General features: G+C 41.5%; 1 protein-coding gene and 1 long non-coding RNA gene across 3 annotated transcripts; one reads left to right on the plus strand and one right to left on the minus strand.

Moving 5' to 3' along the window:
• The first annotated feature begins 202 nt into the window (after window positions 1-202).
• LOC309708928 lies at window positions 203-7,726 on the plus strand. Its single transcript, XR_014277377.1, has 2 exons — window positions 203-301; window positions 7,546-7,726. It is a non-coding gene; the product is annotated as an uncharacterized lncRNA (long non-coding RNA).
• On the minus strand, window positions 3,616-27,007 carry ubn2a (ubinuclein 2a). 2 transcript variants are annotated; one of them, XM_082537279.1, is made up of 17 exons: window positions 25,604-27,007; window positions 24,673-24,789; window positions 23,037-23,138; window positions 22,084-22,194; window positions 20,065-20,168; window positions 17,933-18,485; window positions 16,331-16,401; window positions 15,911-16,040; window positions 14,799-14,905; window positions 14,161-14,271; window positions 13,470-13,613; window positions 13,123-13,173; window positions 12,961-13,003; window positions 10,950-12,437; window positions 10,663-10,870; window positions 9,375-9,443; window positions 3,616-7,723 (listed from the first exon to the last, which is right to left on the minus strand). In XM_082537279.1, the coding sequence occupies exons 1-17, from the start codon at window positions 25,904-25,906 to the stop codon at window positions 7,677-7,679; spliced, it is 3,759 nt and encodes a 1,252-aa protein (XP_082393405.1). In that variant the 5' UTR covers window positions 25,907-27,007; the 3' UTR covers window positions 3,616-7,676. The 2 variants fall into 2 exon arrangements, with proteins under 2 accessions (XP_082393405.1, XP_082393406.1); XM_082537280.1 differs by lacking the exon at window positions 9,375-9,443.
• Window positions 27,008-27,606: the final 599 nt, after the last annotated feature.

Genomic DNA, 27,606 nt, shown 5'->3' on the forward strand with positions numbered 1-27,606 from the left:
TCTGCTCTCGTATTTTCTGTCTCCTTTTTAACAAACTGGTTATTTTTAGGCTTGTGTCATTAACCCTTTAGCGTTCTGGTCAACCAATTGGTAGAGCACATTTTCAGGCCCTATATCTAACTGAGGCTTTCACTGAAATTGACCTATCTTGTTGAGTCTTTTCTACCAATTGGTTTTTCATCTGTAATGCCAAAGAAATCCACCAGAAGGCACTGTGAACGGAAACTGTTGGCTCTCCCAACCAGGAAGTCAGAAACAAAAAACCATCCAACATATTGTGAATGTTTTTGATGAAACTAAGGTAGGAAGATATAATTTTTTGATATATGATAGTGTTAGAGGACTTACTAAACAGATATATGTCACTTGACAGCATTAAAAAAGTGAAATTAAGTGTTTAATTTATTTTTTTTTTAAAGTGGTCAACCAAACGGTTGATTCTTCAATGCTCCCCTGAGTGAAAAGGAACAGAAGCTAGGGCTGGGCCATATTATACCGTTCACGGTAATACCGGTATAATGTTAGGCAACGATAGGAAAATGAAATATCGCGATAGAATATGAGTAAAACGCGCATGCGCAGTGCCTTTGTTTTCATACGCACATGGCCGATTGTTGAGTGAAACAGATGAACCAGAATTGGTTTGTAAAAATGGTGCAACTTCAGTGATGTGGAACTGGTTTGGTGTTTGTCCGTCAGATACACGACAAAGCACATTTTTTTGCAGAACATGCAAGCGGCCGTCGGACTAAGATGCCCTTAAATCTGGGAGTAATCTGGGTCCTAAACTCCGTATACTTCAGGTCAAACGAACACTGCAGCATCACTAAGAGTTAAAAACTGTCTAAATTCTTTCATCTTTAATAAAACGATCAGCATTGCTGCTTTATCAGGTGTAACTATGAAGTTTAACTTCCAGGCATCCATGAAAACAAAATGTATTACATTTAACGGAGTTAGAAGCTAGCAGGAAGCTAGCGGAAGTTAGCTCGCTAGTTTCGCTAGTTACCTAAGCATGATATTGCATGTTCTGACTGAGAGATTTCTGAAAAAAATCAAACGTACAGCTCTGCTATCACTTCCAACATAAATGAAGACAGGAAACTAAACAGCAGTGACGTTTGTAGGGTTACTGAAGTTGGGCTAGCTGGTATATAATGATGTGCTACGTGATCGCTAGCGACACAGCTATGTTAGCATAACATAAACAGTGAAGCTGGAGGACGATCACTAACATTTTTCCACTTATAAAAGTTAACGTGAAGGTTCCTCATGGTTAGAGACAAATGCAATCACATGGCAGGATGCTGTAAACGGACCAAACTTCAGTCAGGAGAACAACTGAGATAATCCATCCACAATACGAGGTTAGTCATTAATATACTGCAACAACATGGGAATAGAGCAGCTGCCAGAGAATTCAACATTAATGAATCAATGGTACAGAAGTGGAGGAAGCAAGAAGAATGAGTTTAATAAAGTTTGATTTATCTGACTGCTTTGTTTCGCTTAATGTGCCTTATAATCCCGTGCACCTTATGGTCCGAAAAATACGTACTGCACACTGCAGTTTAATGTTGCAAAGCACCTCTTTTTAACTTCAGTGGATATTATACATGGTTATGCTCAGGATATGTCAGCCTATTTCTACTGGAAATGCCTTTTGGTTAAACTTTCAGCAAGGAATTTGCATTTGCACTGTTACATTTTTATAAAGCTTTAATGTACATAAAAACCAGCTTCTTGTTTAAGTGAAAATAAATGATAGGTTGTCTTTTTGCGCTAGTAATGTTGTGGAGTTGTATTTTGTCTCGCATCAATTATATCGTCAGTTATATCGTTATCGCAAATTTTCAAATATATATCGTGATAAATATTTTTGGCCATATCGCCCTGCTCTAACAGAAGCTACCTCTCAGGGGCCAAAGTTGTAAAAAACAGTATGCAAACCCATAAAAGAACCTCAGCCCTTCACAAGTTGCAGCTTGGTCCAGAGCTTGCACACCTCATTGGGTGTCAGGTGCATTGGTACTGTATGACCAAACTGCACTGGTGGAGCTCCCCTGATGGCAGACAAAGACCTGATAAAGAAGGGCCATGGAGCCTGGTATTACAGGTCTGATGAAGGTCTGATTGCAATGAAATAGTTTGACAAGAAATGTGTCAACCTCCTACACAATGCCTGTGGGTTCATGCCTCTTTCATCGGTCAAACGGGGAAGCAAAGAGTCCAATGCAAAGATCACCATTCCATGCCCATCACTCATCCCTGTATATAATTAGCATATGGGAGAAATTAAACTTTCTGATATGCTATTACACCTGTAGAGTTGGACAACCATGATTCAGCTCTCCAAGACCACAAACTAAATGCTACGCCCTAAGACCCCAACGACCAAAACAGCAATGTTCACTGGCATGCTACTAGAAATAAACTGTATCCAATGCCCTGGATAGTTTTTGTTAATAATTTAATTATAATTTCAACCGTTTGGTAGAGATCAATATTTTAAAAACTACGGGGTCTATTGAAAATAAAATTATTGATTGCATTTCTTATTGATTTGGGTGAGTAATAACCACAAACAAAAAAAAATTCCATTGCTTAAAAGCATTACATTGTTTGCTTGTAATTTTAGTAATGATACAAAAGCAACTCTAAAGGGTTCCTGTCTCTGTGTTTTTATATTTTTGATTTAAACAGTTAAAACTGATTGCACTCTACTTAGAATTAGTGATAATCTGCGAGCCTGACATCATAAATACTATCAAAAACACAGGTTTTTAATATTGAACCTTATATCATCCTTATTCATCTTAATCTTGGCTTTGTCCAGCCCCTCAGTTTATCCCTTTTTATGCTCATCTCCGTTTTGATTAGCTGCCCAACACAAGCAAAAAGTTTCAACAGCAGGTGGGAGAGGTCTGACATTGGACAGAGATCACTTTTCTATGACATGACAAAATAAAATTTAACACCTTTACAGGGCTGCTCTCTGATCCGCAGGTATCAAGCGTACCTGCTGTTCCTGAAAAGTACATGAATTAAGGTGTAGAGGTACTCAATGTTGCTCTAGAACAAAGGTGTCAAACATAAGGCCCGGGGTCCAGAATTGGCCCAGCAAAGGCTCCTATCCAGGCCATTGGACGGCTTTGAAATTTCCAAAGGTCAGCATGAATGTTGTTTTGGAATTTTTCCTACTGTTAAAGGCCTCACTCGCAGCCACTAGCAATGACAGAAAAGTCGTTTTGTTCACGATCAAAATTTGTTTCCTACAATGAGTCAATATTTGACAACTAAAACTGTAATTTTACAAATTTTCTCACAATTTAATCTGAAAGAGTTGGGCCAGGTCTTTTTCTTTGCTCCAGCAGCATTTATGATGTAGAAAAACTGAGCCACTGTTGAAATGTACTTTTTCTCATATTAAGATACTGCAAGATATTAAATGTGTAGTTATTCCTCCTTACTCTGACAGAAAGGAAAGTTTCACTGGTTCATCAAAGTGGTACAGCCCATGAAATAAAAACTGTTTGACAGCGCTGACACAGCAAAAACCTTGGAGGAAGACAGGAAGTGGGTGGGGGAAAAAAAAAAAAAAATCTGGACACAACATTAAAACCACCTGTTTTAATTTCATAATGGACACAAAAATAATCTACAAAAAGACCAACTCAGATAACCAGATAACCACGAAATGTCATTTTTACCCCCCTCATTTAAAATTAAATAAATGTCACCCACTGCTCCAGTCACATGACTTCACAATGACACGCATGGGTTTACATGTCGGGGAAATAACCTCACACATACACACACAGACCAGCAGCACCCCATCAGGAGGAGCTACACAACAATCTTTGGCGTCGTTCTCGGTGCAGCCGGTCAGCCAGACACAAGTGGAGGAGGGCAGGGAGCCGGTGGGTGGAGGAGAGACTCAGGAAGAACGGTTTCGTTAACGGAGGTATTCAGCTGAGGGGAGGTTTCACTAGCAGCGTTCAGACAGGGCGAAGCTCGTTTTAGTCTCAGGGTGTCAGCCAACTTTTCACCGTTAGCCTGCTGCCAGTTAGCCTGCTGCTAGTTAGCTGGTTAGGACTGGAAGCAATTTGTGTTCAGCAGCACATCAAAACAGTTCAAAAACAGTGGTATTTGTTTGCTATTTGCATCTATTGAGCTTTTACATTTTCACCTATGTACTTTAGTTAAATTAGAGTTGTCAGCCACAGCGCTTATAAAAGCTTTATCATCCATACTGCTGCATTCACATAATGGCAGCAGAGTCATTGCAGACTGATGGATTTAAGCAGGTTTTAGCTAGCAGCTACTGAAAACCTTATTAAAAGGTCATAAATCAGCTGTAGTAGTTTTAGTATTTTAATTTAGATCAAATATAAAACAATCTTGATGCTTAATCTAAATTTTAATGATGTATGCAGCTGTGTGCAATAATATTGTACATTTAGCTTTTTTCTTTATTTTAAAGAGCCTTACTAATGATTTATTTAAGTGTGGAGCATCCAAGAAAGAGTCTTTATATGCACACATACGGTAGTTATTATTATTAATATTTTTTTAAACCTGCATACAAAACGGTTAGTGACCCCACAAACAGTTATTGGGCTTCCTCCAGGGGCGGGGTTGAAACACTGGTAATGATAATTAAAAATACACAACTCACCATTTTTTACTAAACCATAAAACACATTTGTTTATCAAATGTACAGAAATAACAGACTTCTGTTAAAGTAACAGAGTCATTGCCATAACTATACACGCACACCGAGGACAAACCCTGAGATACTGTAAAGGGGAAATGCCATTGTAGTATTTCATAAACTGTTGTCCAGCTTATTTTAATGACACCACCTGACCAATGCTACTCTGCTACATGTGCTGCAGACAGTGCTGCGTGTATTGCAAATAGTGGACAAAACTGTATGATGATAACATTTTAAAATATATAAATATATCTATGAGAGGCCAACACTGGTCTGTGTATTGCTTGGCTGTGTAAAAATAAACTGCGGCTAATTCAGACTGGAGTGTTTGCTCTGGAGGGGGTTGTAGTACAGCAGTATTGTTGCCAGATGTGATATTTAAAAAAAAAAAAAAAAGTGATATCATGTTAATATAACACACATTTGCTAATATTTTCAAGAATTACCACCAGTAACTGTCTGGTTAACCTTCCAGTAGCATTGCACTTTAATGTTGGTTGCTAACAGTCATAAATCAGAAAAAGAGCAATAATAACTAGCCAGCTACAAGAAAAAAAAAAAGTGTATAATGGAGACTTTATGTACCTTTTCATTAGTACATTTATAATTTATATCATAAATCTGACATTAGCAAAAATATAAATAAATGTATTGGAGTAAATGTTGTGCCCTTGTTAAGATTGCATACTGCAGTTCATCCACATGCAGACAGCTTTCATTTTAGCTTCTTGTTAAATCGGCTTTTAAATCAGTTGTCACTGTAAAACAACCCCGTGGTGAACAGGAGTAGCTAAAAGGTTCTTTTGTTAATTCTTCAACTATGTGTACAGGTGATTTAATGAAGGGGGAGTTCAATTAGAATTTCATGTGAAAACGCTGACTGAAGGGAAAACAAAAACAAAACACTCTTTAGACCAGGGGTGTCAAACATAAGGCCCAGGAGCCAGAATTGGCCTGGCAAACACTCTGATCTGGCTCAATGGACACATTTAGAAAATGTGGAGAAGGAAGGAAATCTTGGATTTTTAACAAGTTTTACAGCTTTTCCTACCAATAAAGACCTCACCCACGGCCATTCATAACATCCCAAAGTAATTAAGTGATAATTTTGTTTGTTTGTTTGAGTTGTTTACAATTACAGAAATATTTCTGTAAAATTTAAAAAAAAAATCTACAGAAAGTTCTGTAAAATTACATTTATTTTTTTTTATTTTAAACAGAAAATATTTCTGTAAAATTAAGGAAAAACTACAGATTTTTTTTCTGTTTATAGAAAGAAAAAGAGAAAAAAACCTTACAATTTGAGCCCAAGAGTTGCACCGAGAGATTTCTCTCTGCTATAGCAGCATTTCTTAATCACATAGAAAAACTGAGGCATATTGTTCAAATTGCCCTTCTTTTTCTTATATTAAGATATCTTAGGCATTAAACGTATAGTTAAGCTACTTTGCATTGACAGAGAGGTGAGTTTAAGTGGTCCGGCTCATTTAAGATCAAAGCAGGCTGTGTGTAAAATGAGTTTGACACTCTTGCTTTAGACTTTTTAGAAGTGTCACAGTCACTGGGGCTCTGCTTGCCCCAGGACTGGGTACTCGTTTTGTGTACCATCTTTCACGTTTTCCCCACATTCTTCTGATTGTGCGCATGCATGCTGTCTTTGCGTTTGTGTATTATCGCCCTGCACCTAAAACTCGCTTTGCTTTCTGTCTGAACGCACACATTGGGGAGGAAAACAAATATGGAGTCTCAAGTGACATAAAGAGCATCTACAAACATTCAAACTCCAGAAATGCACTGACAAAGTTGAGTAGAGGTTGAAAGCCAAGCGACGACTTGCACTTTTGCATTGAGCGTTTACAGTCCTGCATAGATCTTTTTCATATATTTTTTTTCAATACAAACTAAGGCGTCTTGTTATATTAAGTTGGTTTGAGTCAATAAGCAGATAAAGGAAATCAAAAATCTTAACATTTAAAAAAAAAAAAAAATTCAAGTAGACTACAATCTTGTTTCTCCCCCTCTCTCACAGGCAATTCCTCTGTCCGCAAGAGGAGGCCAAAACTTTTTCAATTTAAGTCTTTTTTTTTTTTTCCAAGGAAAGGTCCAGTGTGATCGTTAACAGCACCAAAAACACACCGAGCAAGAGAGGGGCGTCACACTTAACGCTTGCTCGTTATTGTGAGAGGGGAATACACGTCTTTACCCAGTCATACAGAATAATCTGGAAAGAAATTAACAGTATATTGTGTTTCTTATGTACATACACACATTTAAAATTAACCACATCACAGTCTCTCTTCCTCTCTCTCACACACACACAGACACACACACACACACACACACCTTTGTCCCTGTGTAAATTACAAATAATTTATCAATATTAATTTAAGCTACTACTTAACAGTCATTTGTGGGAGCAGAGGTGACCGACGATAAACTTCTACAGACGATTCCCACGAAAGACAGAAAAACAAAAGTTCATTAGTCAGTCTGTTTCTTCTTTTTTCCTTTTCTGTACTGCAACAACGAGTCCTGTTACTCCACATGAGCTTAAATACAAATTATATTATGTAGTGTACTACTACTCTCATCTGTACCATCACCTCGCTCACACTCATTCCACAGTGATCAAGGTCAGTCATATGTAAACATGTTGACAAAGAGGAGAAAAGAAAAAAGGCAGAACAAAAACAAGTGTCCTCGTCATTCACGCCGTCTTGTTCTCATACCCGGTTTGTTAGAAAATACAGTTAAATTAAATCCTTGCCACTCGTAGCGGAGATAAACTCTTTTATGTCCTCTTTTTGTTTGTTTGTTTTTTTAAAAGGAGGCGAGGGAGCAACACCCCCTCCCCCCTTCATACCGCATCACGTCAGTCAATCAAGCCGAAGAGTCTGTTGGTGGTTGTGGCCAGGAGGCGAGGATGTGACGTCTGTCTGTCTCCTGTGCGGTTATTGTTCAGTGGGATTTCCTCTTCATGTCTCCACCCTGGCTTTGGTTCGCATCTGCGTGGAGAGGGCACATTTTTAAACAGCTGGACGATGAAACAGATCCAGCAACCTGTGGCACCATATCACTGAAGGGCACCTAATGCACTGTTTCTCATATTCTGTCATACGTGCACTGTTAAACCGAGGGCAGTGCGTCTACATGCATCCCAAAAGGTTCTAAACACTTAATTTCAGATGGTTTTTCTTGGAGTCGCCCCCTGCTGGTTATTAAAAAGAATGTTGGTTTCAGGCACTTTGTTTCACTTTAGGATCGAGAAAGATGTGAACAGACAATCAGGTGGAAAACAAAGATTTTTGATTTATTTAAACAAAATCCAATGTGGCTGCTGTCAGTGACTGATAAAAGCTATGGAAGTAGTCAGGATAAGTCTGTCTCAGTAAGAGGCAGACACAGCTTTCAACACTCAGAAGGGTTGAAGACTGTTTCTTGGTCTTTACTTTTTAAATGTTTATTTATTTGTCTTTACAAATGGAAATACAGAGATTGGCAGATAGCCAGTAAAAGACGATAATATTAGCCTGCTAATAATAATCAGGTTCTCTGTTACTGGCTAGACACAAGCAGAACATCTGTTACAATGTTTAGTTTGTCCTTTTCCTTACAGAAAGATTATATATTACTAAAATGTCAGAAAGGACCATCCTCCTTAGGGTCAATCTGAGGTCCTTAGAATACTTGCTAGAAAGCCTGAGTTGAACTGGTGCAACAGGCTGCAGCAGAACGATGAAAAACATTGTCTTATGAAACATGAAGGGCCGAGTGTGTGGGTGGTTCTTTGGCTGAAAATGTAAATTACTAAACATCTTTAATTCTGGCAAACTGAGGTACACAGACGACTGGCAAATTCTGAAATTTTGGGTCAATATGAGGTTTAAAATGAAAATCTGGCTGAAAGGTGACATCTTGACGTTATTTATATAATTGTGTTGTCTTTTGAGTTTACTATAAAACTGATGGCAACTGAACTGAAGTTGCCACAGGAAGTGGCGACAGAGACAAGCTACGCAGGCCTGGTCCCTGCGATTAATTAACAGGAGTTACAGTAAATCCAAAGTGTGGATTTGCTTGGAAATGATACAGGACGACCCAGGAACAACCAACCTTAGTAGGAAAAGACATTTCATTCATCCACCTTAAACTCAGCTTATCATTTAAAACGTGCCAGTAGCTAAATGCTTGGTTTTTCCTGCTTTTACAGAACACCTGTTAAATTATTTGAATCTTTTTTTTTCCCCTAAAAATAAAAAATGACTGCTGCTGACCTGAGTAAACTTTGACCTATCAGTGTTCGACCCTTTTATCACTGCATCCATATGTGAAAGCACCAGATAAAACGCAAATTAAACTTTTGATTAAAAAGGATCAAAAACTTCTAATATGAAAAAGGTTTAATTGTTCATAAGTCAACCAGTAGGTTCCAGTTTTTGTTTTTTTTAAACAGACTTTGCTCAAAAAACGACATATCTTCGTGTTTCTACTATGCTACGATCAAACCAGAGGCATGCTGAACACCAGATACACTACAGCAAACAGAAAGTTGGAGAACTAACAAGTAACAGAGCAGCTGAGCCGACTGCAACAAGTCAGCCTGACACAGACAGATGGAGAGGAAGGATGAAGAGGAGGTGGAGGGATGCAGATTACCTGAAAAAGCAAGCTGCAAGTGAGGAGGTAGGGCAGCCTGTGACCCTGACTGGAGACTCTTATACAGATCTGAGGAGAGATGGAGGGTAGGGTGGACAAATGAGAGGAAAGACAGCAACAACCAGGGAGAACTGGGAAAAGATGACACCGTTAAAATGTGAGACCAGCAATAAAAGATAGTCGAGGATCAAAGCTGTCAGCGAGGCGAACGAGTACAAAGGGCTGAAACGACAGAGACTGGTGCAAAAAAAAAAATTTTAAAAAAATGGTGAGAACAAAGGAGGGAGACTGGTTTGTAAAAGAGAGGGTCATGGCAGGGGAAGCACTGCTGGTTTACAGAAATACACAGTGAACCAGTAATATTTAAGGAGTCCCATTTAGTCTCTTACAAAGCAAGATTATTGTAGTCAACTAAAACTACATGTGAAAAACATTTTAATTAACCAAAATAAAAATAAGTATTTCAGAATAAAAATAGAATATCCTTAGTTTTAGTTCTTGTTAGTTTGGTAAAGATGTTATTAAAGCTTCATGGACGCATTTATTGAGATTCTGGATGTCTACAAGACTGAGTCAACGGCATTCAAAGAGTTATGCGTCTTTATTGTTACAGCTGTACTGATTTTTCTAAATCTTGGCTCTGACATCTGCTCTCCATACAGTAATAATTAAACAGACTACAATTGGCACTGAACATTTAAGTCCTAGGTGACTTGCTTCTTCAGTTATTGCACTGAAATTCAAACTCATCTGATATTTTTAGCAGATGCACCTTTGGTAAGTTTCTCAAAATCCTACATCGCTTCGTTCTCAAGTTATTGCATTCACAAACTTGGGAGTCCACCCTCCCAACCACACACCTGGTGGTGTCAGGACAATATCAGATTAGCCTTTTACGACTGAGGGGTAAAAACTAAACTGAAACAAGAAAATCTATAATCAAATCAACAAAAACTACAACAATTCTGCTACAGTTAGTAGTAAGTATTAAAATACTTTTAAAGATGCTACTAGTTAAATTCCTATATCTGTGAAAAGGTTACCAGAGTAACTCATTTTCTTAACAGAAACCGCCAGTATAAATCCTGTACCATCTTATTTTTTGTGTTTTACCGCAACCCCCACTTAATATAACGTAGTTGCAAGTTGTAATAAAAGGCAAAATAACTTCCTAAAGTCTAACGTGTTATTGATATAGGATATCAAAGGCCTTTTATTTTAAAAAGCACAGTAAAGTCTGTCTGTTGGCGATAAAAGATGCAGGTCCCTTAATTAAGAGCCCACTCACCCATTAGGTCGCTCTGTGCTAACGGGTATCCTGAGTTGGAGCTGGGTGCTGTGCCCATTCCAGCCGCCCCGGAAGCTCCAGGAGGGCTGAAATTGAGCAACGACGGAAACTGGAAGGGTAGCGAGACAGGCACCAGACCTCCCAACATCCCGAAGCCCAGGGGCAAAGCAGAGGGGTTGCCCAGGAGGGGAGTGCCTGCAGTCGATACCTGCAAAGGAAACACAAAATATATACAAATATATTCAAAATAAAACTCTAAGAGTGACTTCCCGTTGGTGGAAACTAACCTGTGAGAGGTGTGACGTTGTGGAGGATGTGGCCAAAGTTCCTGAAGCCACCCAACCATTTCCAGCCTTTGAGCCGTGGCTGGCCCCACCCACTACCCTCTGCCTCTGCCCGTGACTGGCTGAGACTGAAGGTGATTGGGGGGTTTTGTCCGGATGACTGCAGACTGTCGAGACCACTCCCTTGTTGTTAGAGTTGTTGTTGATGCTACTGTTGCTAGTGGTGGACTGAGGTTTCTGGGCTCCAGTGAAGCTGCAGCCGCCCTGTGTTTGTTTCACCTGCCCGCCACCTGATACACTGAAGGGGGGCCGGAAAGTTTTGGGGGTTTTGGGAGAGAACTGGTGTTGCTGCTGTTGGGTGGAGATTATTTGATGGGAAAGCGGATTTGACGGTGAGGATGATGGCGAGGGGGAGGATGAGGGTGGCGGGGTGGGGGCGGGAGGCCGAGGGGTTAGCTTGATGATGGGAGAAGAGTTGCTGCTGTGCGAGGACTTGGTGAGGGTGGCCTGCATGGGTGTGATGAAGTTGGGCTGGTGGTGGAGGTGTGTGTGGGATTTACCTTGAGCGGAGTGTGTGGTATGGGAGGTTGGCGAGGGTGAGGAGGTGGCCGGTGACGGGGGGCAAAAGGACTGCAAGCCATGGTGGGAGGTAGAGTTGGAGCGGGACTGAGGGGAAGGGGAGGAGGAAGCTGTGACGTTGCTGTTGACAGCGCTGCCATTGCTGCTGGATTTGGTGCTGCTCTTTCCCAGTGCGTGACTTGCTCCCATTGTTCCCAGTATCCCCACCGGGCTAGCAAAGCCTTTCTGATGGGGGGGCAGCAGAGGGGAAGCTGTCGGAGGAGGCCGATGCTTTGGAGGAGAAGGGGAGGGGTGCGGATGCATCTTCCCCATCACTGTGCTTGGCCGGTGATTGGGTGACGCCATGGTAACATGTCTCTGAGTCTGGGTTTGGCCCATGACACCAGATCCTTTGATCGGGCCATAGTGACCGTCTGCAGTCCTGGAGGCTAACGCTAGGCCTGCTGCCTGCACGTGAGCAAGGGAGGAGACAGCCGGGGACGAGGAAGAGGAGGTAGAAGAGGAGGTTGGTAGCGTTGTTGTTGGCAAGTTCACAACAGATGCAGCTGTCAGCGGAGCACTCTCCACTTTAGACAGGGAATGGTGCTGCGTTGTCTGTGCTAACGAGGCAGAAAGCTGAGAGCCTGAGGGGTAGTGAGGGGCGACGGGTGGAGGAGAAGAGGTTGGTATTTGCAGCGGTGGGGGAGACAAAGGGCTGTCTGTGGGACCCTTGGATGCATTGCTGAGGAGGGCCAGAGCGTGGGAGATGGAGTCCAGAGAGGGAACGGTCAGATCTTCATCCAGAGAGTCTGACAAACAGATGGGCTCCGAGGAGGAGAGGGGCTGGCGGTTGGAGGTCAGAACAGATGTGGAGGTGGGCTGAGATGGGGTGGAGGTCATGCCGAGCGATGGTTTGTGGAGCCAAAGGCCCTCCTAAAGAACAGGAGAACACAGTCAGTATCACCCAAGCTCCACAAAGAAACCAGAACTTATTTCTAACCGCTTCTCTTCATAAAGTACAGCTCCAACATTTTACCCACAAAACACTTTTTAAACCCTGAACGAAACTCATAGGTTCCTTCACACAACTCCTCCTTAACATTTGAGCTTTTACTGTGAAAAACGTCAGGAAGCGTTTTTGTTTTTGTTTTTTTTAAGCAGTTTAACAGTGGCTTTATGATTCTGTGTCATACCTGTCAGACCCTTCTGAGACCTCGCCCCGTGGCCTGACTGCACCGCCTATAAATGTTACTACACCTGGCTGTATAAATCCTACAAATCACTTGTTTTTTGAGAGATACACAAATATGATACAGCTACAGTTGTATTAATGCACAAAAGAACTTCAGCCAGTGGGCTCAAATTGAACGATTCATAAAACTGCTGTAAAATAAAAATACACACACCCTTTTTTCTTTTTGATATTTTGCAGTAAATAGTCTGAGCTGTCACTCACCTTGGGTTTAGCCTTGGGTCCAGGCACCATTCTCTTTTTCACTCTGTGTGGAAAAATACCAGCAATTATTCACCCTCTTCAGCTGACATTTTACATTGACGCTCAGTCCCAGTAAAATTCCTGCATGCTCAGAGTTACGGGAGAAACAAAGGACACACTTACAGGTTTCCAGTGAGGTGATTGTGAACAACAAGGCTCTCCTTGAACAAGATCCTGAGAAACAGGCAATAAACAACAAAGTCAGCCAAAAATCAGGGTCACTGACATTAAGAACGACATCACCGAGAAAAACGGAAAACACATTAAAGTTGGATACAGTCGGTTCCAAAGGTTCCTAATGTGGATGGATTACTATTGTTGAGGGTTTACACATATCAAATAGACTTAACTGCTCTCATGGCAGCAGCAAATTTATAGTACTTTGACAACATTTAAAACACAGTTTGCACTTTTCCGCGGATAAGTGCCTCCTGCTTGTAACGAGCTGAACACACAAAAGCAGCACAGACCTGGTCTGCATCCAGCCCTTGGGCCACAGTGGTTTGACCTCATTCTCTAAGAAAGCCTTGAGGTAGTCCTCCACAGACAGAGAGCACTGGTTCTCCATCTCATAGCAGCTCAGCTTCACTCGCACTAAGCTGCACAGCAGGTTCCTGCACAAACACACACACACTCCACTCAATATTAAGGTGAAAAACAGGCTGCAGTCTCCGAGCACAAAATGACAGAAGACACTGATATGCTTCAAAGAGGCAGAGGTATTCATTTATTTTGAATTAAATGAATAAATAAATGTCTTTGTAGTACGATGGAGAAAATTAATGAGCACTTATCAGCAGTTTTATTCAGACACCATTTCTGACCTGTGGGTTTCCTCGTTATTCCTCACCATGCAGGAATAAAACTTTACCTTCGGTTTTAGTGAAATATAAGTAGGAAAAAAAAAAAAATGGAGAATGGTGAAAAGTAAAAGCTCTTTCTCCAGGATGTGAAGTGTTAATCCTGCAAGCTCTGAACGAACATAAATTGTTTACAGCCTGTATGAGCTCGGTTTACTAGATTAAACACCAGCGGTGGAGAACAAAGGGGAAGATGAAAACAAAAAGAGACTAAGAGAAAACAAATCACTCCACACAGCAGCACAAAGACGCTGAACGGCATCCGGCCGGCTCTTCCAGCAGGACAGACTCGGATCATTACCTGAGCTTGTCGTCCCAGACAAACTTCTTCCGAGGTCCCACGATTCTCTTCCCAGGTTTCTCCTCATCGTCCTCCTCTGAGCCGTTCTTATCGCCCTCCTCTGACTGCTGTCTGCAATAAAACACAGATATAAAAGTGAACATAAACGGCTTGAATAAACCATTTTTTCCTCAAGAAATTAAAGTCAACAAGATGCTTTTATGCATTTTCCATCCAAGTTTTTATATGCGTTACGCTTTGAACGTCGTACGGTAGCAGTATTCGGGTATGTATCCACAGGCAGCATTTTTAAGACTTCTTTTACATCAGTGTAAATAAATGGATGTTTCTCCCCTGCTATTATTAATAGTTTTGATATTATAAGTCTCCCTCCATCTCAACTTAACTGACAAACACAGCAAGGGAAAAAAAGCTGCTTTGCACTGACTGGACTTTGAGCACCGTTAACTCTGATCTTCATACGATTTGCATAGAAGACAAATGCTGCCAGTGTGAAAACGGCATCGGGAACTCCGATGACATGGGTGGATGGAAAAAAGATTATCAGGAGAGTTCACATATCACTTCTTTTAAAAGAGCTGTCCTCAAACTGCTTTCAGAGGACTGCTCACCTTCTGGAACAAAAAGGACTGACTTACTTTGCAACCTTAGCCATGCACTCCATGTTATATTTCGCTATCTGCTCAGGCATCACACTGCACACTGCTAGCTTCAGCTTCAAAAGTGGCGTCCGCAGTCGATCGTCCTGAAAGAAAAAGCAGAAATGGATGTAATGACAAAGGGAATGAGAGGTAGAGAAAAGAAAGAAATTAGGAGGAGGGAAGAAATTAAGGTCGGAGTGAGGGGAGTGGGGAAAGAGAGGCAGCAGAAGTGAATGAAGACTCAGAAATGAAAAAGTTAAGAGACACAAAAAAAGGCGAGAAAGGGGAATAATAAAAAAATATGATGGAGAGTTAAAGAGCGAGACAGAGGGTCGGGGTATGTAGATTTATTTTGTCAACAATCCAACATTAATGGCGCATGACAAAGAAGACCTTTGGAAGCCTGTTTTCAGCTGCAAACCTCTCTGCGCTAGTCTGCCCACGCTGAGATCCCTGCACGTTATTAACGGAAGCACCGAATACAGCTAGGGATTAACCGCTGCGTGAAAAAGGCAAACGTGACAGGGACGAACAAGGGGGGAGTTCTGGCGATGGGTAGGAGCTCAGAAATATCTCGAAAGAGCTCAAAAGAAACAAATAGAGTTAAATTTCAGCATCTCCCTGATGTGTTGGCTGTGAAAGAAAAAGCTAAAAGCTCAGAAAAAGGAGCATGAAGCTGTTAAAGGATCAAAAGATATTCATTTATCACAGAAGAGTAAAAAAAAATTAAAAAAAAAGGTCAAAACCGTGTCATCTTTGACCAATCCAGTCCTTTGCTTTATGTCTCTACACTAAACATCTAACAGTAATTTTTGATCATTGCACTCTTTATGGGTCGTCTGTTTTAGGGGCAATTTTTGACTTTCAGGAAAAGAAAAAACTGGACACCCACCCAAATCACACACTGACCTGCAGGATGTGTTAAAGAAGGCCAGATTTGAGCCACGCTGCGTGGTGAGATTTTCAAAGCCCCTCCTGAATCTTTTAGTGGCCACAGAGCAATAATAAAGGCTGAAGAAGGACACCCCCCTCCTCCTGCACTCAATCACTTTTTAGATCAGAGTGAGGATTCACAGCTTCCTCTCCTCCACAGTAAAGCTTTAACTCACCTGGATGTTCAGGCTGAGCTTCTTCAGGCGTTTGAGGAGCGCCTCTTTGTTGCACGGCACAAACGCCTCCATGTGGGAGTAGATTTCTGAGCGCACCTCGGGAGGCTGCTCTTGGACCTGCAGCTCAATACTGAGAGAAGGGAGAGAGAGTCCAGATTGTCAGAAAAGCGGTAAAAAGAAACAAAAGAGACGAGACAAGAGAAAAGACGGAAGTGCCAGAGGAATGAAAGCAGGGTGATTGAAATGAGAAGCATGTCATTACTGAAGAAAATGAGAGACGGACAGAAAACAAAACACTTAAAGATGGCAGCAGCAGAGGTGACGAGGGAAATCTGCTAAGAAAAAAAAGAAAGAAAAAGGGAAATGGAGAAGAGTGTGCTGGGATTTGGCTGACGGTGATTTAAAAGCTGTCCTACTCACTCCAGGAGAATGTTATTCATGTCCAGGGTGAAAAATTTCTTCCTGCCCTCCTGATCAAACTGCCGCGAAGCCTGTGGGAGAAAGGTTGAGTCAGCATAGAGCACTGTGCCATACGCTGTAAATACATATACAACACTGCAGTGTGCAAACACTCCTCTACCTCCACACAGCTATACATGACTCTAAATATAACAATAAACCTGTAAGCAATTATGGTTAAAGTGGAATTTGAGCTCAGCTGAAAAGTGTCGGTGTAACTTTAGCACAGACCAAACGACTAAAAGAACAACATGAAGAAGAGTTACACTTCCCAAACAACAGCATGATTTGGTGTCATTTTTGGCCTGTATTCCTTGTGTTTAGAAAGTGTACAATTTACTCGATCAATTAAAAAACCAAAAAACCTCACTCTTGCTGTGATGTTACTGCAGAAAACCTCTCTTCACTGCCCTGCTTCTTACTTTTCAGTATTAGTTATGACACCAGATTCAGCTGCAGTCTACACTAATAATGCTCATAGTCTGTTACTTCTCTGCAAGCCTGTGTGGCCACCAGCAAAGGAAAAATAAAATATGTGGGTTCTTACAGCGCCGAACACCAAACCTGTCCGTGACCTGAAGTCAATAGGAACCTTACTGTATCAAAGTCACCATATTTTTTTAATTGTTGATTCAATTCAGTTTTAATTATTAAGCACCAAATCACAACAGCAGTTGCCTCAAGGTACTGCATATTAATAATACAGAGAAGATGACAACAATCAGATGAGCCCCTTTTAACAGGAAGAAGCCTCCAGCAGCACTGGGCTCTGCGAGGGGCAACCATTGGTAAGAGCTGACTTCACTATAGCAGCTTTACACTGGGTGGCTTGCTCCTTAAGCAAACTTTCTTCTGATTGGCTGCCCCTCACAAACAGGTCTAAATAGCAGGTAAGTGAAGCTTGTGTGCCATATAAGGGATATCTGCTCTTTCTGACATCAAAAAGAGCCAAGAGCAGAAAAAAATATTGAAAACAGTGTTTGGAGCAGTGTTACAGGGATTACTTGGACATACTGATCTCATTATTTGAATCTTTGGCTATGTTTTTAAGTGCTGTCTGTGGTAACCGTGTGTATAGAAAATTTAAAAGGAACGCATAATAGGTCCACATTTAAAGAAAATACTCCCCTCATGTTATCTTTGAATCAACAACAAAAACAAATATATTTTACCACTATTTTTATTTTTATTTCTCCCCTCTGGCTCAGTCTGCTCTTCTCCACCTCTGAATCCATCAATCCTCTCCATTGTTTTCCTACCTCTCCTTACATGTTTACCAACATCTATAAAAAGATGGGCGGCTCTCAGATATAAGAGCAACGAGAACATAAGTATATGTTGAAGAGGTAGTGGTGAGAGGTCTGCTGCTGTTTTAGTTACATAAAACCCCCTCAGGGCTCAGCCACATTTCTCCAACGCTTTAGAGACTTTTCTCTCCGGACTAAACAGAAACAATAAACATCCTCTGCCACTTCCTCAACTGAATGGCATTTGTGTTTAACTTCAGTGAAGAGGTTTCACAGGTAATTGCAGTCGCCCACTAACAGCCTACAGCTGACTCACCACCCGCAGGTCCTCGATGCGTTTAATAAGAGGAGCAGGCAGTCCATTGGGAAGCGGAGGCGGCGAAAACAGTCTGCTGGAGGGCCCCGGGCCACGCCCTTGGCCACCTCCTCCTACCGCTTTATGAGTTGGCACACCGACTCCCAGTATGCCATTCTCTCTGGCCGTCGCCATGGCGTGCTGCTGGTCGGTGTCCAACAAGCTGAAGTCCAGGTCGCCCAGGAGGTCCTGTAGCTCCTTCTCGTTGGCTGAGCCCAGCAGTGACATCACAGCGGGGTCCGAGGTGAGGTCTGCCAGTGAGAGGTCGTTGGCGGCTGTGTTGTCCTGCAGGTGGGTGGAGTTAGAAGATAACAGGTGGTTCGTTGTATTGCCAGAGTGGGGCTTGTTAGCCACGCTTCCTGCCAGGCCAGAGTGAGCCATGTTGGGGTTTCTTTTCCTCATCTCTTCCTTCTCGCGGGTGAAGCGGTGGAGCATGGTCGCTAGATACAGAGAGTCCTTTATCAGCTTCTTTCTCTTCTTCTTCTCCGGTCGGTGGAGGCTGAGAGCTGTGACTCTGTTGAGGGAAACGAAAACATGATGACTGCAGTGCTTCTTAAAATTTTCTTTCATTCAGAGCCCAAACAGGTCACGCCTACAATTTTCAGTCAATCACTAAAAATAAAGATGGACCCAAGCTGAATTTATTGAAGTGAAGGTCAGCGACGTTCATCTTTTTTCTTCTTGATGAATCATTGACCAGTTTCACTCCATTTCCCCCTGATTGTCTATGCTCCCTCTGCCGTGACTCTGTGCCCCACATCACTGTTTCAGAGCCACTGGATTACATCCACATTTGTATCCAAGACATAAAGAAGAACTCAAAGAACTATCAAAATCAGAAAACTCAATAAAATATCCATGCTGGTGTCATTTGCAGTGGCAAAGGCAGCTTGCTCAGGTTTCTCAAACCTTGAATACAGCCTCATCTGGCTGATTTACATTCACAAACATATCAGGGACAAAGTTAATCAATATCACTTTAATACAAAAGTTCAACATTCACAGAAAATACCTACAAGTTCAAAGAGACAGTCAAAAAAAAAAAACTTTCCAAAGCCCAATTCCTTATTCTCAAATCTTTCTCACCTTTACGCTGCTTTAACAAAAGGTCATGAAAGTTGAACAAAAGTCATTTTAAATTAAACTTAACCATTTTCTTGTAACTAGTTTTCATTAATGTAGCTTTGCAGGAAGATGATGCCCGTGCTCTTAATCCCACCTTCTAAGCTCTGATTAGTCAACTGCCTCTCCAGCTGCTGCAAACAACCATAAAGGGGTTGCAGTAAACCCATCTGAATGCTTAAGCAAATCTGAAATGTGGGCGGCTGTTTTGAGGTCTGAAACCAGGCGAGTCCACTCCATTTTGAAAAATCTTAAACTCACCGGCCCACGTAGGACAAGGCACCAATAACGATCTTTTCACAGACAAACTGAGGCATCGACACGTGCTGACAAAGACAGATATGAGGCAAAAGTGTGGGGATTCAATGGGATTAACCTGCAGTCTGCTCTCAAAGGTCTGACACACATACACTCCCATATATAACATCATCCATTTAGCAATGGCACAATGGCAATAGCTGTGGCTATTTTTAGACGTAGTATTCAGGATGGAGGGGTGTTGGAGTATTCGGCATATACCAGCATAGATAATGGAGCATTTCCTAGAAGGTGGCTTGCTTGTCACAGCAGCTGCGAGCAAGTCTCAATAAGCACCCCTGCCTCGTGATAGACGTACGAGAGCGTCCACAGAAAGGCAGAGGGGTGTAATGTCACACAGCGTGGCGGTTTGTTAGAGGGGTTAAGAGCACACAGATGCCTCGTTGCATATTTGTGGTGGCCCACAAATCACTGGGTGTCTAAAAAGGTCAGGAGAAACAGCCTGTCCATATATACAGGAAGAGACACATCTTCAGAATAAATCACCTGATTAGGAATATTTTCTGAGAGCTGCATGCAAAGCGATGTCCTTCAATTCAAGAGTTTTGGCTTGCTCAGCTTTTCATAAGCCTCACATTGAGCTTAATAATAAAAACCACACAAGCCCCGACACAAACGGACAGGGAGTAATATTACACAGCCACGGTTCTCACCCCTGTTTGGGTACTTTATTCTTCTTCGTGCTCTTCTCCTCCAGAGCGTTTCCTTCTTTCTTCTTCCTCCTCTTGATCACCTGCTCGCTGTTGTCATTCAGCTTCTGAAAAAGCCACAACAACATACGCTCATTAATTCAGATAAACAGCAGACAATGACTGATAACGAATTCAGTGTGAGCAGCGCTCCGTGTGGATCAGTATGCTCTTATTGATGTGTTGAGTGATGCTGTCAACACTGTATCTTGCTAACCCAGATGAAAAACGGGCTCTTGCTGGATGTTAGGACTGCAGCGTCACATGGTCTGATAAGTAGAGTTCAGTTAACGGGGTTTAGCTCAAAGTTTGAGCACCTTGCAGTCGCCCTGGGTCATTAAACTTGGTACAGGCAGATTTGTTTTGTGTTTGGGAAATAAAAAAATAAAAAAAACATTAAAAGCTACATTCTAACATCATCACACCAACATGCTGACGCGAACCAGGTATGTTTGTTTACCCTTTAAATTTCATGGCAAGAACAACCTGGGAACCAGACAAAGCTGACGTTTCATTTCCTCTGCCCCGCCGCCCGCCCGCCATGTTTTTATGGTGACTGACATCTTGGTGTGCTGTAGTACATTTGCATTTTTCCATCACTCTGAGTTACGTCATGCATTTCGTTGCTGTCCTGATAACATGAGACTCGTGTCTTTGTCCATATTAATTGGTTACGGTACGGATTTTAAATCAGCCAATCAGAATGTGACTTAAGTGCAGACTTTCAGTTTTAATTGAAGGGCGTTTACGACATGTTTAAGTGTTTATTAATTAGAGAATTTTTTTGGTTTATACAAAATCCCCATTATTATTATTATTATTATTATTATTATTATTATTATTATTATTATTATTATTACTACTATTACTTTATAGCTTTTCACTTTAAGAGATGTGAGTATAAGTAAGAGAGGCCATCATTAAGTGGAAAAAAACAAATAAACCTGTCAGACTGGTTTAAAAAATAAAATAAAAATTTAAGAGCAGCCAATCTACAATACAGTACAAAGGATGAGTGCACTAACCAGCCCAGCGACACCAGAAGTCCTGAAAGGCCACAGAATTATTTCCATGGTCAAGAAAAAGAACTTTGCAACTTCTAACCAAAGTCAAGAAAAACTTTCAAGCTGGTGTTTGAATCATTGCTAAGATCTACAATCAAGAGATGCCTTCATGAACAGAAGATGCAGGAAGACCAATTTTGACTTTGAAAGGAAAATCTCTGCACTGCCTGCACACTTCTGAAAAAGAAGAATTATTAAATACAAAACTGAATGCCAAACGACCCACAAACAGCAGTAAGTGAAGGGGACTGCAGGAAAGGCCTAGCAGAGCATCTCAAGAGACAAAACGGGATTTGGTGATCTCCATGGATGTTAGTTTGTTCAGTTACTTTTGACTTTGAAAAAAAATCAGAAACACTTTAAAAAAGTGTCTGTTGATCCTTAACAGTAAATGCTAAATTTGTGTTAATCCTCTTAAATCAAACTTAAGTCACATCCTGATTGTTTGGTTTAAAATCCATTGTGGTGGTGCACAGAGGCAAAACCCAAAGACTGTCCAGCAGGTTGTGGACCTAACGCTATGTTGCAACTGAGTTTCTTTCTTTGATGCTTCATGTTTTGATTTTATTTGAATTGATTATCTGCACATTGTTCTTTTTTTCTTTTTTTTTGCTATCAGCCTGTCAGTCACCAGTAAAGCACTCTGAACTGCACGAAACATGCTACAGACAAAGTTTACCAGCGGAGTGATCCAGCCAACTTTGAGGCGTAAAGTTAGTCTTTCTCTTTTAGGTTTTAGTATTTATTTAACAGTTTATTGTTGCATCTGGATTTTAATGGTGAGGGTGTATTTATTGTGCTGGCTTTCTTATCTTTAAATTAAGAACCACTGAAGGTCTTAATTTATCACCCTTTGGAGTCGAATTCCATTTAACTGACTCAAACACCGAAATATTGAAATATGCTCAGGTAGTCTCACCTTGTCCTCCTCTCCCTCTGATTCAGAGGCCGCTCTGAACTGCAGCGTGCCAGTGTTGATGTAAAATCCCCCCAGCTTTGTGGTGAGCGAGGCGGGCACCAGCTCGTCATACTGAGGAAAACATTAACAAAGGAAGACAAGCCTCAGTGTGAATTTACACGACTCTGGTAAAGAATAATGCCACTTGCACCGCAGCTGTCTGCAGCTTTAAAAACATTTTGAGTAACTGGTAATGTGTCACCAAGCAGCTGCTGGTCAGTGAAACTGAGGGTGTTAACTGTGAGCCAGAAATAAATAAATCAGTAAAAGAATCCCAATCCCCTCCGGGCCACAGATGAAAACAATTTTCCCATCATGGCACATATCAAAACAAAAAGGGGGAAAGAAATAAGTCAAACAGTGTGCAGCCAATTTGTGAGCAGAGAGGATAGCTATTTAAAAACACCAAGACAAATATCATATAATGGCAGGGAATCCATAAAAGAGCATAATTCTAGCTATTACAGCCAGACAGAGAGTGACATCCTCCGAATACTGAGTTATAAACACTGAGACAACAACAACAACGTATTCCTGTTTGGACACAAGGAGCACAAACGTCTTCATGAGTCATGAGGACTGTTTTAGACTGCAGTCTCAGGTTGGTTTAATAAAGGACAACTGTCTATCTTTAGAAGTGCCACTGAACGTACAGTTTGGAAACATCAAGGCAGGAAATAAATATTTAACCACAGAGGGATAATGTCTACCTCCACACATCGAGACCAAACAGCAGCAGTTCAGGAGCGTAACGAGGACATCAAATAAATCAGCAGATAATAAGGGAGCGAGGAGACTAGCATGCCACATTATTATAGAGACAAACTCAGACACTCCACTACATGAAAGTCTTAGAAAACAGACACACGAGAGGGAAAAAACACCTCGTTAGTCATGAAGAAAGGAATACTCACAGCCTCAGAGTTGTCTATAAAGGGGTCTGTCTCATCGTAGCCAAACCCAATATCGATCAGATCTTGCATTCGATCCTTCCTCTTCTTCTTCCCCACGTTCCCCTAAAACGTTTTTCATAGAATTTAATTTTCATTTACAAGCAGAACACAACAGTTTTCTTCTCTGTAATCCTCACATAACCCAAAACCATAAAACATTAGCACAGTGAGAACTGAGGAAATATTTGTAATACTTTTGTTTTTGGGACGTTTGGCGCTCTGATGAGTGCAAACAAACACACTTGGACCCCCACAGAAACAAATCCAGTCTGATGGATAAATCACTTCACCTAATTATTTTAAAAATTAAAAATAACAAAATCAACGGATAATTTGTCTTTTAAGTTACTTAAAGATATATGGCACAAACAGTAATAAGCATGAATATTTCTGTACAGTTTATTGCTTAAATATGAAATATCTGCCACAAAGACCCTGTAGTGCTGAAACCTTAGATAGAAGCAATAATTCACTCGAGGTTTGACAGTTTTTTCATTACAAAACAAGAGTCTGGAAATACCAAGCATCCCATAAAACTTTTGGAAATAAGTGTAGCTTAACTTAAACTTAAAAACCATAAGTTATTAAAACTAACACTAATATGTTTAACTAATAAAAATTAGTGACCATCAGCTTATTGGCACACACATATCTGTGCGTGAGCCGTTGAGCTACAGAGCAAGAAAAACATTATTAAAGTGGACTTATGCACGAAAACTTATTTACACTACTGAAAGAACACTTTGCTATCCATAAGTCATAAATTTAATGTTAATACCTCAAAACTTCAACTCTGCAATTCAAAATGTCATTAATTTCTTCTAAGTTTAGAAAACCCACCTGGACATTTTAGGTAACAACCTGAAATTTTGATTTATACATGTTAAACGTTTATTTCAGTGGCTTGAACAAGCTTTGATTTCCAGAAAACTAATTTTCAGATCCATATTTTTAGCGCTAGAGTGTAGAGTAGCTTAGCATGATTCGCAGCTCAAAATAATCTTTGCTTATCCTTCCCACTTCCCTTAACCCAGTGGTCCTCAAACATATTCTGACATTCAGCAGCCAGACAGTTTGTGCTCCACACCACAATTTTTATTAATCAGTAATATTTAAAAAAAATCCAAGATTTTTTGTTAAATTAAAGGTCAATGGAGTAGGATCAGCAAGCTCTTTGGTTTTTCTTAATAAATAAATAAATAATTAATAATCACAATCATTCACTTCATATTTGTCACTTGGTTACCAGCTATACAGCCCATTGTTCAAGAACCACTGCTTTAAGTCGGCTTTCTTCTGATTGGCTGTCATTGACAATCAAAAGGTTTGAACCTCAGGTGGGTGGAGCTTCTGTCCCCACAGAGTTGTGTGGCTAAGGTGACCACAGTAGTTTACAGACACGTGATTTTATGAAACCTGTCCACATTTAATATCAATGTCCATGACTGTACGAGCAGACAGTATAATGAGGCCCTTTAACATTATTTAGAAACCACCACTAATTTAAAGATTTACTTTTCAGCTGTGAAATTTGATCCTCATTGAAAAATCCTACAACAAACATGGAATTTTAAAAAAAATTAATCAAACCACTCACATATTTATTTTCAAACTTCTTAGCCAGGGCTTCAACCTGGAGCCGCTCTCTGTCCTCATCATTGAAGGGGTCATCGGGATTGCGGGCTGAAGTCAAACTTGGAGCATTATTCTTTGCCTGGAAGAAAATTTGAACAACAAAACAGTGAACAGGAATGATCGGACCCCTGGGGCAAAGTCAAACAGTTGCAGTGACTCAGTCCAATCAGAAATGTATCAACATATTATCACAGCAGCCTTAAATAAGTGAACAGCTGCAAGTGAGTGCTGGTACAAATGCTCAAAATATTCCCAACACGGTGCTGGCAGGACTACTGTTTGGCCCCGAGTAAGAAATATTTAATTAACTTTTGGTTTATAAGCAGAAACCAGATGATCCAGATGTGCACAGATTGACAATGTGGCGAGCTTGTCTTTGATCTCACTGCTGACATTTGCCTCACTCCCATGTTACATCCTGGTACTTCCATCAGCAATGCTCTCTCATCTATCTATCAGCCGCTGCCAGAGGGCCAAACTGCATGTGGCATTTCCAAGTGCTGTAATGGCTGTGTGACTGGGCTGTTGCTGGGCAAGCCTGAGTGGAAAGGACACAGGTAGCAAAGCAGCACAAGACCAGCTTCATCCCTCTCTACATGTGGAAGAGAGGCGGGGAAGGAGGTCTCCCAGCCCTCTGATTTAAAAAGCTAGAATCTGTGAGAGCTCAGCAGAAGTTGGACGTGTTGGATTAAAAAAAGAAGATGAAGAAATGCTGCTCTCTTTTGTGCTGGTCAGTTTCAACCACGCTATGCCATCGAAACACAAGGTGCACCCCCCTCTCCAGCTAACTTAGCAAACAAGTCCACACAAACACTTCCAAGAGCGATAAATTAACTCCGGCTCCACTCTCTCTCCCCCGGCCTCGTAATGCTGCTTAAACTCGGAGATCCTACCTGGAGGTTCTGGATGAGTTCCCCGTAATTAAACTCGGCGGACGAGCGGTCGTCAGGCTCGGACAGGGGCAGGTTTAGCCTCACGGTCGCCCTCTTTTCGGCTGCAGCCTTGTCCCTGTCGCCGGTTTTAACGAGGCGACCGTTGCTGGCGGCACCTCCTGCCCCGGTCGCTGCCTCGACCTCCCCGGCTCTGTCGAAGTTGAAGTCGGCCTCATCCTCCAGCCGCCGTTTCCTGGACTCCGCGGCGGCTCCAGCTGTGAAGGCCGAGAGGGTGACAAACTGCACTTTTCTCGGTTCGGCCATTTGGATGAGCTGCCTGCCTGAACCTCGCTCCGGACAGACAGCGACAGCGAGGAGAAGAGCTACTTCGCGAAACTACTCCAAATTGGTGGATTGAAGGCGGTTTCGCGGAGCTCCGACGGCTGCTCGGTGCCTACGCGGACGTTACAGCCTCCTCCGCGGCATACGGATTAAACTCCAGGGGATGCGACGCTCGGGGAAAAGTTGTTTTTTCGGCAGCTACTCGCATCCTCGATTTGCTATGGGACTGAGACATTCACAGGAGCCATCTTGGGTTTCGGGAGTAAATAAAAATCAGAAGAGAGAGGGGTCGCTGCGCCTGCGCGTACGCACTAAACGGAAGCACAGTGCCACAGGGGGGTCATCGTGTCCAATCAGCGCGTGGCCCGATCCTAAACCCGCCTCTGTCACAACAGGCTATAATCACAACACCATCAGTACAATAATGACCTTTATAAAGTGTGTGAGTGAAGGACAGGCTGTGTGGGGACTCTGACCGCGTGCCGTGTTTGAATCCACAGCTCTCACCTGGACCTTTTCATTTAGTCTATTCAGGGGAAAAAAACGCTGAATCGTGCATTCTTGCACGCGCTCACTCTCAAACATCAAATCGTAAAAGGGAAGAAGGCGAGCCAGATGATTGGCTGCTTCAGATAACCATCCTAAACCAGCTGATTTATCCACCTGTTGATGCACACTGTAAGCAGAATCCCAATAAAACGCGTGTTCACATATACTCTAAGAAAAGTATTTTCCCCCTTCCTGTCAAAGATAAGAGTAAATCTAAAATGCAGTTTTTAAATTATGATTTAATTTATCAAGGGGCCCTGTGTGGAAAAAGTAACTCCCCCCTAGTCAAAGGCCACTCCAAAACTAAAACTAAAATAATGTGGGCCATGATTCCTCCACAATGATGAGAAGCATTTATTGCCAGAAACACTAGACTGCAGTTCTTGCTGCCAAGGGTGGCACGAACAGGTATTAGGTTTAGGGCAGGGATACTTTGTCACACATGCCAGGTAGGTTTAGCTTTTAAAATATGTTTGATGAGCTGAAACACGTAAGTGTGACAAATATGGGGGGAAAGTAGATAAACTGTTTCAGGCCTAAAGAATCCAGGTGAAAAGAAAAAGTTCAATCATATACATATTTATTTTGTAGGTTTGGCTTCAGCCAAATTCCTCATAAGGAGTCACTGTGAGATGAAGTCAGAGTTTGAAAAATATTCTTTGCCTAAATAATAAAACTGTAAATAAATGAACACCTTTTAAATCAAGGCTTTGTGTCTTCAACCTCTTAACCCTGTAATCCTGTATGCTTTTCCTGCATGTTTTAATCTTTTCGTTAATTTTTAGCATGACTATAATAGCTTTATATTTCTCTGCCTGTGAAGCACACTGAATTGTCTTTTGTCCTATACAAATATATTCGACTTGAATTGTCTTTCACATCAACACAATCAGCCTCTGCAGGGTAAAGGTGTGGTATGGCTTATGCAAATGGAAAACTTTTTATTTGAATGCAATCTTTCAAAGTCTCACTAAGTAAATGCAGTAAAGAGTAAAGTTTTTGTTCTTATACAGCAGTGTTTGTACTCTTCTGTAATCTCTGATAGCTGTTAAAGCTGTTAATTCAGCTGCTTTTCTGTCTGCTAGTCATCTCTGGCTTTCCACAGGGATGCCCCCGTAGATGTGCACATTAGT

The sequence above is a fragment of the Aulonocara stuartgranti genome (assembly GCF_965226115.1).
Source record: "Aulonocara stuartgranti genome assembly, chromosome: 6".
Taxonomy (NCBI): Eukaryota; Metazoa; Chordata; class Actinopteri; order Cichliformes; family Cichlidae; genus Aulonocara; species Aulonocara stuartgranti.